This window comes from Scyliorhinus torazame, chromosome 3 (assembly GCF_047496885.1).
Source record: "Scyliorhinus torazame isolate Kashiwa2021f chromosome 3, sScyTor2.1, whole genome shotgun sequence".
NCBI classification, from domain to species: domain Eukaryota; kingdom Metazoa; phylum Chordata; class Chondrichthyes; order Carcharhiniformes; family Scyliorhinidae; genus Scyliorhinus; species Scyliorhinus torazame.
The window spans coordinates 125646803-125663758 of record NC_092709.1 but is presented as its reverse complement, the minus strand read 5'-3'; the positions used below and the strand labels follow the sequence as shown (position 1 = coordinate 125663758).

General features: G+C 51.2%; 1 protein-coding gene across 1 annotated transcript in view; it reads left to right on the top strand.

Annotated features, from left to right (window-relative positions):
• Window positions 1-207: 207 nt before the first annotated feature.
• The window catches only part of prss12 (serine protease 12), a 326627-nt gene continuing 309878 nt past the window's right edge, over window positions 208-16956 (top strand). Inside the window, exon 1 of the mRNA XM_072497842.1 lies at window positions 208-544. Coding sequence (XP_072353943.1) covers window positions 208-544 — 337 coding nt within the window. The remainder of the gene's footprint in view (window positions 545-16956) is intronic.

Sequence of the window (16956 nt, the reverse complement as noted above, 5' to 3'; positions counted from 1 at the left end):
TATAACGCTTTCTCTCACACACACATATATATAAAACGCTCTCTCTCTCACACACACATATGTAACGCGCTCTCTCACACACACACACATATATATATAACGGTGTGTAATCGATGTGAGATTCGTTGCACAGAAAGCCCGCCCTCCCCGATCCCCCACCCCCCACACCCGCACTCCGGGGATGGATGCTGGTAAATGGCAATCGCCATGAGGACCACAAGCAGCTTTCTGGCGGTGGTTGCTGTGCTGGCCAGCACTGGAAGGTGGTGTGGCTCTGGCACGGCTCTCTCGTCCCGCCTGGCAAGCGGCTGTCTGCAGAGCACGGGCACCTTGGCTTTCCACTCCAAGCGGCCGCACGGGCTCACCGAGTCCGGCCACAGGTGCCTGGTCTGGAGCGGCATTCCCAATTTCGTCGAGAGGTTCCCGAACAAAGGTCTGGGAGATCACAACCACTGCCGCAATCCGGACGGACGCCTGAAACCCTGGTGCTTTATCAGAAATCACCGTGGGAGGATCGACTGGGCTTATTGCAACTGCAAACAGGGTGCGTATGTACTGACACTGTGCAATCTCCACATTCACTTCAGACAATTAGACAAGATCCGTTAAAATTGCAGAGCGGGGTCTCTTTGAGGTAAAAGTCACTGAAATGTATATTGGCACTGCGATGCAAACTCTCTTTCAGATTAATTTATTCCCGATGCACGGATCTGGAAACATTAATATTATTAAACTCCTGTGTAATTTGGGGTACCTGACATACGACTGAAAATAAACCATAACTGGTTCGGATCTGTCATATTCAGGTGGAAACTTGTGGCAGTCTTTGACAGGCAGTAAAGCAGTAATGAAAGGTAATGGAACGGTCTGTTTAATAATGCCCACAAACTCCTTGCACACAGATTTGGGTCTTTCTCAGTTTGGTAACCCAGAGCCAGTTTGGTTCGTACAAAAGACAGTTGCGCCGCTAAGAACCTGACTTTTAAAAGGACTTGTCCCATGGGCATGTTTTGGACACTACCTCTGGCCAGTCCTTCGAAGATCTCCTGCCTGTGATTGCAAAGTTAGTTGTCAGAAAAGTCCTCCTCAGCATTGAAACAGTTGAGCCATTTTATAAAAACAGATCTCATTATTTTAAAAATGCGGATTGAACAAACTCATGTGTAATGTTCGTGGTTTTCCCAGAGAATGAAACGATTGCATTTAAAAGCCGCGACCATCTTGAATGCATTATGGTATTATATAATATGCAAAACATCTACAGAAGAAACCCAGGCTCCCTTTATAGAACCAGATAGTGATATACTTTTTAAAGTAACATTAGGTTGTTCAAATGGAATGTGTTTTTGGCAGGACCTCATTTGTACCATTTGTAAATGTTATTTGGACACGTATATTACTTCTGACCAGATTTTCAGGCTCCATAACCAGGAGCTGATGGTGTGCCCTCATTTCTTCACATAATCTAACCCTGTGGACTATTTGATGTTTTGTATCTTCCCATAAATGCTTGAGCACTAAGTGTTAGCAAAGGCAGGATTAATTAGAAGTAACTGTAACTGAAAACACTTTGAATAGACACCCTTCATTTTCTCAGACCCATTGTCTCCACAATATGGCTGCTCATCATCTGTCTTTGTAACCCAAGCCACAGGCATATATAAAAGACAATCACCCACATTGCTCAGAAGCAAGAGAGAGGGACAGTCTCTGTGAGCTGTCCTGTCCCCATGAGCTTTGCAGAGAATAACATTGAACATGGAGCCCAGGAATAGGCCAACCAGAACTATTCCACGCCTGTGTTTATGCTCCACATAAACAGCCTCACACCTCTCCTTCATCGAATCCTATTACCATAATCTTTGATTCCTTGATGCTGCATGTGTCTCTCGAGCTTCCACTTAAATGTATCAACGTTATTCAATTTAACACACTCTGTGAGAGTGTATTCCACACTCTAACCACTTTCTAGACAAAATTAATTACCCTGATTTCCCTATTTCTTTTAATAGTGACTATCTAATGTTTATGGCTTTTGGTCTTGGATCCCCCAGAAATGGACACATCTTCTCTATATGTATCCAATCAACACTTACTGTTGAAGAGCCTCACCTTTTCTAGAGAAAATAAACTTGGCCTCCTCTTGCTTTCCCAACCCATCACCTGTCCTTCATTGACCCACAGTCTTTCTTGCAATCTCCAATTCTCCCACTGGACTCTCCCACTTCTCCCTCATGATCTCTTTCAGGTTCCTCATGATCTTCGATCCTCCCTCCCACCACCCCCATGCCAAGGATCACGCTGCCCCCACCCCCTCCAATGATTTTTACATCAACAAGCACTAAACTTACCTGATCCTCATTGCAGTCTTTTCTGGAGAACATCCCTGCCTGACAGGTGGCCAAGCATGTCACAGGAAATCCACCTTTCTGGGTTTCCAGATCATGATCTCTCGCCCAGCTCTGGAATCAGTCCTGTCCACCCACATCAGCGCTACCACCAGGAAAGCACAACAGTGCCGTTACTTTCTCAGGAAACTAAGGAAATTTGGCATGTCCACACTGATTCTTACCAATTTTTACGGATGCACCATAGAAAGCATCCCATCTTGCTGTTTCACAGCCTGGTATGGCAACTGTTTGGACCAAGACCATAAGAAACTACAGTGAGTCGTGAACACAGCCCAGTCCATCATACAAACCCGCCTCCCATCCATTGACTCTATCTAGACCTCCCGCTGCCTGGGGAAAGTGGGCAGCATAATCAAAGATCCCTCCCACCTGGCTTACTTACTCTTCCAACTTCTTCTATCGGGCAGGAGATCAGAAGTCTGAGAACACGCACTAACAGATTCAAAAACAGCTTCTTCCCCGCTGTTACCAGACTCCTAAACGACCCTCTTATGGACTGACCTGATTAATACTACACTCCTTCCTGTATGCTTCACCTGATGCCGGTGTCTATGTATTTACATTGTGTACCTTGTGTTGCCCTATTATAGAACATAGAACTGTACAGCACAGTACAGGCCCTTCAGCCCACGATATTGTGCCAAACTAGTCTGAAACTAAGATCAAATCAACCTACTCCCAATCATTCTAGTGCACTCCATATGCCTATCCAATAACCGCTTGAAAGTTCCTAAAGTGTCTGACTCCACTACCATAGCTGGGAGTGCGTTCCACACCCCAACCACTCTCTGAGTAAAGAACCTACCTCTGACATCCCTCCTATGTCTTCCACCAGGAACCTTATAGTTATGCTCCCTTGTAACAGCTACATCCACCTGAGGAAAAAGTCGCTTAACGTCCACTCTATCTATCCCTCTCAACATCTTATACACCTCAATTAAGTCACCTCTCATCCTCCTTCGCTCCAATGAGAAAAGCCCTAGCTTCCTCAACCTTTCCTCATAAGACCCACCCACCAATCCAGGCAGCATCCTGGTAAATCTCCTTTGCACAATTTCCAATGCTTCCACGTCCTTCCTATAATGAGGTGACCAGAACTGCAAACAATACTCCAAATGTGGTCTAACCAAGGTCTTGTACAGTTGCAGCATAACCTCGCGGCTCTTGAACTCAATCCCCCTGTTAATAAATGCTGACACACTATTCCAGTATACAACATCAACTGCTCTACCTTCATCTATGCACTTAGTTACCTCCTCAAAGAATACAATCAAACTTGTGAGGCAAGACTTACTCCTCACAAATCCGTGCTGACTATCCTGGATTAAGCTGTATCTTTCCAAATGATAATAAATCTTATCCCTCAGGACCCTTTCCAATAATTTACCGATGACCGAAGTGAGACTAATCGGCCTATAATTCCCAGAGTTATACCTATTCCCTTTCTTGAACAAGGGGACAACATTCGCCTCTCTCCAGTCTTCTGGCACTTTTCCTGTAGACAGTGAGGACATAAAGATCAAAGCCAAAGGCTCTGCAATCTCATCCCTCGCCTCCAAAAGAATCCTAGAATATGTCCCATCAGGCCCAGGGGACTTATCTATCCTCAGGCTTCTCAAAATTTCTAACACATCTTCCTTCTGAATATCTACCTCCTCCAGCCTACCAGCTTGTATCGCACTATCCTCCTCAACAACATGGCCCCTCTCCTTTGTGAACACTGAAGAAAAGTATTCATTTAGGGCCTCTCCTATATCTTCAGACTCCATGCACACGTTCCCACTACTGTCCTTGACCGGCCTTAACTTCACCTTGATCATTCTTTTATTCCTCACATAAGTGAAAAAAGCTTTGGGGTTTTCCTTGATCCTACCCGCCAAGGACTTCTCATGCCCCCTTCTAGCTCTGCTAAGCCCTTTCTTGAGCTCCTTCCTAGCTATCTTGTATCCCTCAAGAGCCCTAACTGAACCTTGTTTTCTCATCCTTACATAAGCCCCCTTCTTCCTCTTGACAAGACATTCAGCCTCTTTTGTAAACCATGGTTCCCTCACTCGACCATTTCCTCCCTGCCTGACAGGGACATACAGATCAAGGACACAATAGTATTTGCTCCTTGAACAAGCTCCACATCTCAATTGTGCCTATCCCTAACAGTTCCTGTTTCCATCTTATGCTCCCCAATTCTTGCCTAATTGCATCGTAATTACCCTTCCCCCAGTTATAAACCTTGCCCTGCCGTATGTTCCTATCCGTCTCCATTGTTATAGTGAAAGACAACAAATTGTGGTCACTATCTCCAAAGTGCTCTCCCGCAACCAAATCTAACACTTGGCCCGGTTCATTATCCAGTACCAAATCCAATGTGCCGCCGCCTCTTGTCTGTCTATCCACATATTGTGTGAGGAAACCCTCCTGCACACACTGGATAAAAACAGCCCCATCCAAACTACTCGAATTATAGTGGTTCCAATCAATATTTGGAAAGTTAAAGTCACCCATGACAACTACCCTGTGACTACCGCACCTTTCCAACATCTGTATTGCAATCTTTTCCTCCACATCTTTGTTACTGTTTGGAAGCCAATAGAAAACTCCTAACAAAGTGACCACTCCTTTCCTATTTCTAACTTCAGCCCACACTACCTCGGTAGGCAGATCCTCCTCAAACTGCCTTTCTGCAGCCTTTATACTATCCTATTATGTATTTTCTTTTCATGTACTAAATGATCTGTTTGAGCTGCTCACAGAAAAATACTTTCCACTGTACCTCGGTACACGTGACAATAAACAAATCCAATCCAATCCATGACCCATTGAAAACTGAAGCTTTACTTTGCAGGGAGTATGTGGCCTCCTGATTCCTTGCATCAAAATGCACCACCGCACACATCCATAATAAAATTCTTTTGCCTCTTCTGCAAGTTCATTAATGTTTTCTTGTATCGTATTGCAGTCTTCTTCATTATTAACCATGCCTCCAGGTTGGTGTCATCCCCAATTTTGAAATTGTACTTTAAAATGTTTTATTGCTGCACAGTACTCAAATAATTGGCTAAGCCAAGAATTGCAAAAACATCCCAAATAGACAGGGAAATTCGAGAGACAGATAACCTGAACATTACCATTCTCCTTTTCCTTACTAGCTCATCGGCATAGAAACTGTTTGTTTGCAGCAATGCTTAAGGTACCCAGTCTACAAAGAAACAAATGGGTAACAAACATTACATTTACATTATGAGTATGTAAGGATGTAAGGTAACTTTTGTACTCAAGTTCTCTTTACCTTACTTTGAAACTATCTATCCAGCCTGTTTTGATCAACTGTTCAAAACAAAGAGGCTGTCCAATCTATTAGCCCAGATTTTGCTGTCAGTGATGAAGGAACGGTGCTCACCATTCATTGTGATGACAGCTCCCATGAACATTTCTCAGGTTTTTAGGCGGTAGCTTACTGTCATTGGATGTCTGATCCAGCATGGTGTCATTTGAAATAAAGTCGTCTTAGTCCCAGATGACCACAGGGTGCGTCCCCTTTTGAGTGGTGATGTGCGATCAATTACAATCAAAGACGAAGTAGTAACATAACTGAAGGCTTTAATCGACTAGAACTGTTCCCCAGCAGCTTCGGTACAGAAATGAGGGCTGCTGGGACAGCACCGGTTCTTATACCCCGCCTGTCAGGGCGGAGCTACGTACCAACAGCCAATGGTAAACTCCTAGGTTTAACCAATGGTCTTCAGCCTCTCGGGTACTGTAATACCTGATAATACCACATTCACCCCCTGTTAAAAAAGAGTCCGGCGGGGGTGGTGGCCAATGGTTACAATTTCATCTAACATGGTATGATTATGATGTGGAGATGCCGGCGTTGGACTGGGGTGAGCACAGTACGAAGTCTTACAACACCAGGTTAAAGTCCAACAGGTTTGTTTCGGTGTCACTAGCTTTCGGAGCGCTGCTCCTTCCTCAGGTGAATGAAGAGGTCTGTTCCAGAAACACATATATAGACAAATTCAACGGACATCGCGCAACAATCACCAGGCAGGAATGTTCCCTTCCAGTCGGGGAACACTTCAGCAGTCAAGGGCATTCAGCCTCTGATCTCCGGGTAAGCGTTCTCCAAGGCGGCCTTCAGGACCCGCGACAACGCAGAATCGCCGAGCAGAAACTTATAGCCAAGTTCCGCACACATGAATGCGGCCTCAACCGGGACCTGGGATTCATGTCGCATTACATTCATCCCCCACCATCTGGCCTGTGAAATCCTACCAACTGTCCTGGCTTGATACAATTCACACCTCTTTAACCTGGGGTTACCCCATCTCTGGATCTGTAAGGATTTAATCACCTGCTAATGGTCGCATTCCTAGCATTGTTTGGCATCTTTGAATTTGTCTATATATGTGTTTCTGGAACAGACCTCTTCATTCACCTGAGGAAGGAGCAGCGCTCCGAAAGCTAGTGACATCGAAACAAACCTGTTGGACTTTAACCTGGTGTTGTAAGACTTCGTACTATGGTATGATTAGATATGATTACAGAGTTGTCGAGAATATTTACAAGCGTGGACGATATCTACATTCAGTGTTCGTTTACAGTTGCAGTTACAGTGAAGCAATCAGTCGGTCGGGTGGCCTGGTCGTCCTCCTGGATCGTCTGGGCTTCGGTGGTGATTTTGGTGGGGGTCCGGGTGTCTGCGACTCCGGGAGCGTGGCTTCGGCCTCCATGGCAGCTTCATCACCTCTAGACGGCGCTGGTGGGGCAAACGGTTGACACGAGAGGTGCCTGTAGGGGGCGATGGTGGGTGGGAGGGCGTAGGCAGGAGTGGCGGGAGGACTGACTGTTGTGGGGGGTGGGGTAATGGTTCGGGTGCGCGTGGGGTTCCGGCGGGCGCCAGGTCCCGAAGGGAGACTGTATCTTGCCGGCCGTCAGGGAACGCCACGTAGGCGTATTGGGGTTAGCGTGCAGCAGGTGGACCCTCTCGACCAACGGGTCCGATTTGTGCGCCCGCAAGTGCTTCCGAAGCAGGATGAGTCCGGCTGTTGCTAGCCAGGTTGGGAGCGAGGTCCCGGAGGAGGACGTCCTGGGGAAGACATGGAGACGTTCATGAGGTGTCTGGTTGGTAGTTGTACAGAGCAGAGACCGGATGGTGTGGAGGGCCTCCGGGAGGACTTCTTGCCAGCGGGAGACTAGGAGATTCCTGGATCGGAGGGCCAGTAGAACGGTCTTCCAGACCGTTCCGTTCTCCCTCTCCACCTGTCCGTTTCCCCGGGGGTTGTAACTGGTCGTCCTGCTTGAGACAATGCCCCTGTTGAGCAGGAATTGACGCAGTTCATCGCTCATAAAGGAGGATCCTCTATCACTGTGTATGTACGCGGGGAAACCGAACAGTATAAAGGTACCCTGGAGGGCCTTGATGACGGTGGCTGTGGTCATGTCTGGGCAGGGGATGGCGAATGAGAACCGGGAGTACTCGTCAATCACGTTCAGGAAATACGTGTTGTGGCCGGCGGAGGGGAGGGGGCCTTTGAAGTCCATGCTGAGGTGTTCAAAGGGACGGGAAGCCTTTATCAGGTGCGCCCTCTCTGGCCGGTAGAAGTGCGGTTTGCACTCCACGCAGATTAGGCAGTCCCTGGTGACTGTCCTGACCTTCTCGATGGAGTAGGGCAGGTTGCGGGTCTTAATGAAGTGGAAAAAACGAGTGACCCCCGGGTGGCAGAGGTCCTCGTGGAGGGCTCGGAGGGCCGCTGAATTTAAAGGTCAAGCTTTGCAAGTTACATTGGAAGTCCAACCCCAGGAGTGTAGCCGCGCAGAGGTGCAGCAGGACATAAAGGCGGAACTTGTTGAAATTCCTGCCTTGGACAGTGAGGTTTGCTAGGCAGAACCCCTTTATCTCCACCGACTGTGACCCGGAGGCCAGGGAGATTCTTTGTTTTACAGGGTGGGTAACAAGTGAACAGCGCCTTACCGTGTTGGGGTGTATAAAGCTTTCCGTGCTCCCAGAGACGATCAGGCACGACGTCTCGTGGCCGTTGATGGAGATCGTCGTTGTAGCTTTCGCCAGCGTCCGACTTGTGCGCCCGCACGTGCTTCCGAAACAGGATGAGTCCGGGTGTTGCTAGCCAGGTTGGGAGCGAGGTCCCGGAGGAGGACGTCCTGGGGAAGACATGGAGACGTTCATGAGGTGTCTGGTTGGTAGTTGTACAGAGCAGAGACCGGATGGTGTGGAGGGCCTCCGGGAGGACTTCTTGCCAGCGGGAGACTGGGAGATTCCTGGATCGGAGTCCAGAGTCACCGAGGCCAGCTGCAGTAATGGAGAGTTCTGGTCGGGCAGCATGTAGTCGGCTGTGCTGGGGGCCTGGGGCCCCATCCAAGATGGCGTCACCCATGGGTCGCGCATGGTGTCCAGGGATGAAGAAGATGGCGGCAGCGAGGGACAAAATGGCGGTGCCCCCCGTCCAGCTTGGTGTCTGGGGGGCAAAATGGCCACGCCCGCGGGTCGCACGTGGCCTTAGCATAGGGGGGGTGGCCGTCGTCGTTGCTGTTGCGAGTGTCCGAGGTCGATTTTGGTCCAGAGTCACCGAGGCCAGATGAAGCAATTGCAGGTTTTGATCGGGCAGCGTGTAGACGGCCGTGCTGGGGGCCTGGGGCCCCATCCAAGATGGCGTCCACCATGGGTCGCCCATGGTGGTCAGGGATGGACAAAATGGCGGCACCCATCCGTCCAGCGTGGTGTCCGAGGGGCAAGATGGCCACGCCCGTGGGTCGCACGTGGCCCGAGGATAGGGGGGCGGCGGTGAGTGCTGGCCGCCTGGGGCCCGAAGGGAAGGTTGCCGCGGCGGTCCGGAGTCGCTGGAGACCGCGGCCACGGCTCGTGCCTGGCAGACCCCCACAAAATGGCCCTTCTTGCCGCACCCTTTGTAGGTGGAGGTGCGGGCCGGGCAGCGCTGGCGGGGATGCTTCGCCTGCCTGCAGATGAAACAGTGGGGCCCAACGGAGCTAGCGGGCTGTCTTACAGCGCAGGCCTGCGGGGACACGGGGAAGGTCTGTGGGGCTGCCACTGCGGGCTTCTTTGTTTTACAGGGTGGGTAACAAATGAACAGCGCCTTACCGTGTCGGGGTGTATAAAGCTTTCCGTGCTCCCAGAGTCGATCAGGCACGACGTCTCGTGGCCGTTGATGGAGATCGTCGTTGTAGCTTTCGCCAGCGTCCGACTTGTGCGCCCGCACGTGCTTCCGAAACAGGATGAGTCCGGATGTTGCTAGCCAGGTTGGGAGCGAGGTCCCGGAGGAGGACGTCCTGGGGAAGACATGGAGACGTTCATGAGGTGTCTGGTTGGTAGTTGTACAGAGCAGAGACCGGATGGTGTGGAGGGCCTCCGGGAGGACTTCTTGCCAGCGGGAGACTGGGAGATTCCTGGATCGGAGTCCAGAATCACCGAGGCCAGCTGCAGTAATGGAGAGTTCTGGTCGGGCAGCATGTAGTCGGCTGTGCTGGGGGCCTGGGGCCCCATCCAAGATGGCGTCACCCATGGGTCGCGCATGGTGTCCAGGGATGAAGAAGATGGCGGCAGCGAGGGACAAAATGGCGGTGCCCCCCGTCCAGCTTGGTGTCTGGGGGGCAAAATGGCCATGCCCGCGGGTCGCACGTGGCCTTAGCATAGGGGGGGTGGCCGTCGTCGTTGCTGTTGCGAGTGTCCGAGGTCGATTTTGGTCCAGAGTCACCGAGGCCAGATGAAGCAATTGCAGGTTTTGATCGGGCAGCGTGTAGACGGCCGTGCTGGGGGCCTGGGGCCCCATCCAAGATGGCGTCCACCATGGGTCCCCCATGGTGGTCAGGGATGGACAAAATGGCGGCACCCATCCGTCCAGCGTGGTGTCCGAGGGGCAAGATGGCCACGCCCGTGGGTCGCACGTGGCCCGAGGATAGGGGGGCGGCGGTGAGTGCTGGCCGCCTGGGGCCCGAAGGGAAGGTTGCCGCGGCGGTCCGGAGTCGCTGGAGACCGCGGCCACGGCTCGTGCCTGGCAGACCCCCACAAAATGGCCCTTCTTGCCGCACCCTTTGTAGGTGGAGGTGCGGGCCGGGCAGCGCTGGCGGGGATGCTTCGCCTGCCTGCAGATGAAACAGTGGGGCCCAACGGAGCTCGCGGGCTGTCTTACAGCGCAGGCCTGCGGGGACACGGGGAAGGTCTGTGGGGCTGCCACTGCGGGATGCCATGCAGCCCAGGGGGCCGCCGCGCGGTCGGGCGCATAGGACTGCACGTTTCTGGAGACAGCATCCATGGACCCTGCCAGGGCCCGTGCCTCTCTAAGTCCCAGGGTGTCTTTTTCTAAAAGTCTTTGGCGGATCTCTGAGGAGCTCATACCTGCTACGAAGGTATCCCGGATTAGAAGTTCCGTGTGCTCGCTCCCCGAAACTTGCGGGCAGCCACAGTTTCTGCCCAGCACCAGTATCGCACGGTAGAACTCCTCCAACGATTCCCCGGGGCTTTGCCGTCTAGTTGCAAGCAGGTGACATGCGTAGAACTGATTTACAGGGCGGATATAATGTCCTTTAAATAGTTCGACCGCAGCGTCGAAGTCCTCCGCCTCCTTGATGAGGGTGTAGATCCCAGGGCTTACCCTTGAGTGCAGGAGATGCAGTTTCTGTTCTCCTGAGGGGGTGCCTCCGGCCGTCTCGAGGTAGCCTTTAAAGCACGCCAGGCAGTGCTTAAATATCGCCGCTGAGTTCTCCGCGTAGGGGCTGAGTTGTAGACACTCCGGTTTGAATCGGAGGTCCATCCTTTCAGCTTAAGTCTAGTCGATTAAATTGATGCGTGATCAATTACAACCAAAGACGAAGTAGTAACATAATTGAAGGCTTTAATCAACTAGAACTGTTCCCCAGCAGCTTCGGAACAGAAATGAGAGCTGCTGGGATGGCACTGGTTCTTATACCCCGCCTGACAGGGCGGAGCTACGTTCCAACAGCCAATGGTAAACTCCTAGGTTTAACCAATTATCTTCAGCCTCTCAGGTCCTGTAATACTGTAATACCTGATAATACCACAAGTGGAAGAGCTGACTAGTGGTGATTGAGGATCACCACACCTCAGGCAAGGGGTAAGGTTGAGAAGGCAGGTCCTTCATGAATAACCTCATCTGTTACGGAAATTGAACCAGCGTTGTTGGCCTTGTTCTGCATCATAAGCCAGCTGTTTAGCCCACTGAGCTAAACTGGCAGGGGATCTGGGACATGTGTGAACAGGTAAAGCAACAGCATGCCTCACCAGGCTGTCACATTGACGAATTCCCACCTAGACATGCTGGTCTAGATTTGAAGTTCCTGACAAGTTGGGAATGGGGGATCTGATGATGTTCAGGAAACCCGGATGCAGGGTGCCTGTCAGTGGCATTTTAACAGAGCACGTGCAATGCCATCTTATTTCTGGATTTGCCAAATAATCAGATTCAGTGAGCATGATGACAACCCACATGAGTCGATTTCAACTCCAAACGTGAAATTTGATGAATTTTGGAGTTGGGAGCAGAACAGAAGTGATGGATTTTGGTGTTCAAAAACAGCATCTTGTTTTAGTGACAGTTCCTGGATATGATGCTGGGGGCTCAAGGACCCGAGGGAGAGAGTATTTTCTTCTCATGGAAGAAAGCAAAACAAAGAAAGTATTGCTGGAAGTTACCTATGAGGAGCGTGGTGTCACACATTTGAATTCAATGACCTGGGCCGAGTAGATAAGGTGAGTACAGTGGAACTTTCAGCTACATTCTGATGTGTGCATTGCACCAAAACCCTCATTCTACCTTTGATCTCCTCAGACCAGCGTATCGTGCAGATACAGCCATCCTTTTCTGCCTTTGCACCTACCTCACATACTGGCACTCACTCTCATCTTTTCATTGTCCTTCCTCTTCCTCATTTCCATCTTTAACAAATACTCTCCATCTATTCACAAACCGTTCCTCTCACTTAAAGGTCTTCTCTTTCCCTAACTGCAGGAGAATAAATCTCAGAACAGGAGGGAGAGTCAGAAAACTGGCAATCGCCATCCAAATATTTCTCAACTGCCAGCTTCAGAGGAGGAGGCACTGGACATTAACAGAGTCTCTGTTTTAGGGCATCAGCTTTGGGGAGATGGGGCCTTTCCAGCTACCTGGTTACAGAATTAAATATCAGACAGCTACAAAGCTGATGTCACCAGCGAGTGAAATGTTGTAATCTGCATAATGTTCACTTAAAATGTTATTGCCTTGAGAATTCTAATTTATGTTTATAAACTCCCACAAAGCCATAAACTCCTGCTGAAGGTGCTCCAGATACATAATGACCACAACTCTTCAGAGGAGACCACTCATTCTGAGGGTGCACCATCACAGGACTCATGCAGGCCATGCAGCAACTCAGATACTCACATGTCGATGGGACCAGTAAGGCAGATAGTTGGGTTTTTTACCCAGTAACTCACACATCACAAGTGAACAAGAGCAGATGGAAGAGCAGGGACAACAGTGGAGGGTTCACACCACATTTTGAGCACTTCTCAGCTCAATGCAGATGCTGTACCTGTCAATACACAGCATACCTCTGGAGCAGCAGCAAAGAGAACGTTGTGTACTGTCAGAAGTATCAGCTCCGTCCTGTACAGTTGCAATAAAATTGGATGAGTCCAGCTCACGCATGAGTGGCATGATATCACAGACCTTTGTGATATTGGTTTTGAAAGTGCAGCCCTCTGCATAGAGCATCAAATACAGCAATAACACGAGCACATGCAGGCCTTCAGCAATATCATCCACACTATAAATGCTGTCATAGTAGGATGAATGATTACCTATGCTTACCAGCTCATGATTAGCATTAAAGTGGGGGTGGACCATGAGAGGGATGATGGTGAAAGGGGACATGGAAGTGAGGATTAGGCTCAATATGCTTCCACTTTTCACCTTTTTCCCCTCTTTCACTTTATTCTCCATGTGCTCCCTCATGTCCTCATAGACGAGTCTGTCCCTGTGCAGGTGCAGTTGGGGCAGATTTTCCTCGGTCCCTCATGGGCTCCAGAACACCGAGAATGTCGACTAAGGGAAGAAGCAACCTACTTAAGCCACAAGATTTGCGCCATGGAGAAGTAATGTGTGTGTTGTTTAGCTCAATTTGCTAGATGGCGGCACAGTGGTTAGCACTGTTGCCTCACAGCACCAGGGACTCAGGTTCAATTCTGACCTCGTGTGATTGTCCATGTGAAGTTTGCACATTCTCCCCGTGTCTGCGTGAGTTTCCTCCGGGTGCTCTTGTTTCCTCCCACAATCCAAAAGATGTGCAGGTTAGGTGGATTGGCCATGCTAAATTGCCCCTTAGTGTCCAAAAAGGTTAGGCGGGGTTATAGGGGATTTGGTTTAGTTAGGGTGGTCTTTCACAGGGTCAGTGTAGACTCGATGGGCCAAATGGCCTCCTTCTGCACTGTTGGGATTCTTTGATACCATGGTGCAGAGTAACGCCAACAGTGCGGGCCTACTTTTCGCACTGGCTGAGATAGTTCTTGGAATCTGCCTCCTCACCCTTCCCCATAATGATATCCTGGCTTGAGCCATAATTAGCAATTCTTGGACAATGAAACGGCCCGGTTGAGTTTCGCGGGCCGCAGGCCGGAGAATCGCCAGAGACACCCAAAATGGCGATTCTCCGGCACCCCTGCGATTCTGAGGCCCGGATGGGCCAAGCGGCCAGGCCAAAACGGTGGGTTCCCCCCGGCGCTGTCCACACCTGGTCGCTGCAGTCGTGGGCGGTGCGTGAACGCTGAGGGGGCGGCCTGTGGGGGGGAGAGGGGGGATCCTGCACCGGGCTTCACCTGGAATGTGGGGTGGCCCGCGATCGGTGCCCACCGATCGTCGGGCCGTCCTCTCTGAAGGAGGACCTCCTTCCTTCTGCGGCCCCGCAAGATCTGTCCACCATCTTCTTGCGGGGCGGACTTAGAGAGGACGGCCCGACGGCGTAGATTAAACCACCTACCTTACCGGCGGGACAAGGCGGGGCGATCTGGCCCCGGGGGATGCCCCCACGGTGGCCTGGCCCGCGATCGGGGCCCACCGATCCACGGGCGGGCCTGTGCCCCTCAATGTTGGGGCTCGGCCCCCAAAGATGCATAGCATTCCGCACCTTTGGGGCGGCGCGATGCCCGACTGATTTGCGCCGTTTTCTGCGCCAGTCGGCGGACATAACAAAGAACAAAGAAATGTACAGCACAGGAACAGGCCCTTCGGCCCATCAAGCCCGTGCCGACCGTGCTGCCCGACTAAACTACAATCTTCTACACTTCCTGGGTCCGTATCCCTCTATTCCCATCCTATTCATGTATTTGTCAAGATGCCCCTTAAATGTCACTATCGTCCCTGCTTCCACCACCTCCTCCGGTAGCGAGTTCCAGGCACCCACTATCCTCTGCGTAAAAAAGTTTATTCCACCGCTCCTCATAGCTAATGCCCTCCATACCAGGCAACATTCTGGTAAATCTCTTCTGCACCCTCTCTAAAGCCTCCACATCCTTCTGGAAGTGTGGCGACCAGAATTGAACACTATACTCCAAGTGTGGCCTAACTAAGGTTCTATACAGCTGCAACATGACTTGCCAATTCTTATACTCAATGCCCCGGCCAATGAAGGCAAGCATGCCGTATGCCTTCTTGACTACCTTCTCCACCTATGTTGCCCCTTTCAGTGACCTGTGGACCTGTACTCCTAGATCTCTTTGACTTTCAATACTCTTGAGGGTTCTACCATTCACTGTATTTTCCCTACCTGCATTCGACCTTCCAAAATGCATTACCTCACATTTGTCTGGATTAAACTCCATCTGCCATCTCTCCGCCCAAATCTCCAAACAATCTAGATCCTGCTGTATCCTCTGACAGTCCTCATCGCTATCCGCAATTCCACCAACCTTTGTGTCGTCTGCAAACTTACTAATCAGACCAGTTACATATTCCTCCAAATCATTTATATATACTACAAACAGCAAAGGTCCCAGCACTGGGGCGAAATTCTCCCGAAACGGCGCGATGTCCGCCGACTGGCGCCCAAAACGGCGCCAATCAGACGGGCATCGCGCCGCCCCAAAGGTGCGGAATGCTCCGCATCTTTGGGGGCCGAGCCCCAACATTGAGGGGCTAGGCCGGCACCGGAGGAATTTCCGCCCCGCCAGCTGGCGGAAACGGCCTTTGTTGCCCTGCCAGCTGGCGCGGAAATGACATCTCCGGGCGGCGCATGCGCGGGTGCGTCAGCAGCCGCTGACAGTTTCCCACGCATGCGCAGTGGAGGGAGTCGCTTCCGCCTCCGCCATGGTGGAGACCGTGGCGGAGGCGGAAGGGAAAGAGTGCCCCCACGGCAGAGGCCCGCCCGCGGATTGGTGGGCCCCGATCGCGGGCCAGGCCACCGTGGGGGCACCCCCCGGGACCAGATCGCCCCGCACCCCCCCCAGGACCCCGGAGCCCGCTCGCGCCGCCTTGTCCCGCCGTTCAAAAGGTGGTTTAATCCACGCCGGTGGGACAGGCAATTTATCGGCGGGACTTCGGCCCATCCGGGCCAGAGAATCGAGCGGGGGGGGTGGGGCCCACCAACTGGCGCGGCCCGATTCCCGCCCCCGCCAAATATCCGGTACCGGAGACTTCGGCAACCGGCGGGGGCGGGATTCACGGCAGCCCCCGGCGATTCTCTGACCCGGAGGGGGGTCGGAGAATGACGCCCATGATCCCTGTGGAACACCACTGGTCACAGCCCTCCAATTAGAAAAGCATCCTTCCATTGCTACTCTCTGCCTTCTATGACCTAGCCAGTTCTGTATCCACCTTGCCAGCTCACCCCTGATCCCGTGTGACTTCACCTTTTGTACCAGTCTGCCATGAGGGACCTTGTCAAAGGCCTTACTGAAGTCCATATAGACAACATGCACCGCCCTACCTGCATCAATCATCTTTGTGATCTCCTCAAAAAACTCTATCAATTTAGTGAGACACGACCTTCTCTTCACAAAACCATGCTGCCTCTCGCTAATACGACCCCTTGCTTCCAAATGGGAGTAGATCCTGTCTCGAAGAATTCTCTCCAGTAATTTCCCTACCACTGAAGTAAGGCTCACCGGCCTGTAGTTCCCGGGATTATCCTTGCTACCCTTCTTAAACAGAGGGACAACATTGGCTATTCTCCAGTCCTCCGGGACATCCCCTGACGACAGTGAGGATGCAAAGATTTCTGTCAAGGCCTCAGCAATTTCCTCTCCAGCCTCCTTCAGTATTCTGGGGTAGATCCCATCAGGCCCTGGGGACTTATCTACCTTAATATTTTTTAAGACACCCAACACCTCGTCTTTTTGGATCTCAATGTGACCCAGGCTATCTACACACCCTTCTCCAGACTCAACATCTACCAATTTCTTCTCTTTGGTGAATACTGATGCAAAGTATTCATTTAGTACCTCACCCATTTCCTCTGGCTCCACACATAGATTCCCTTGCCTATCCTTCAGTGGGCCAACCCTTTCCCTGGCTACCCTCTTGCT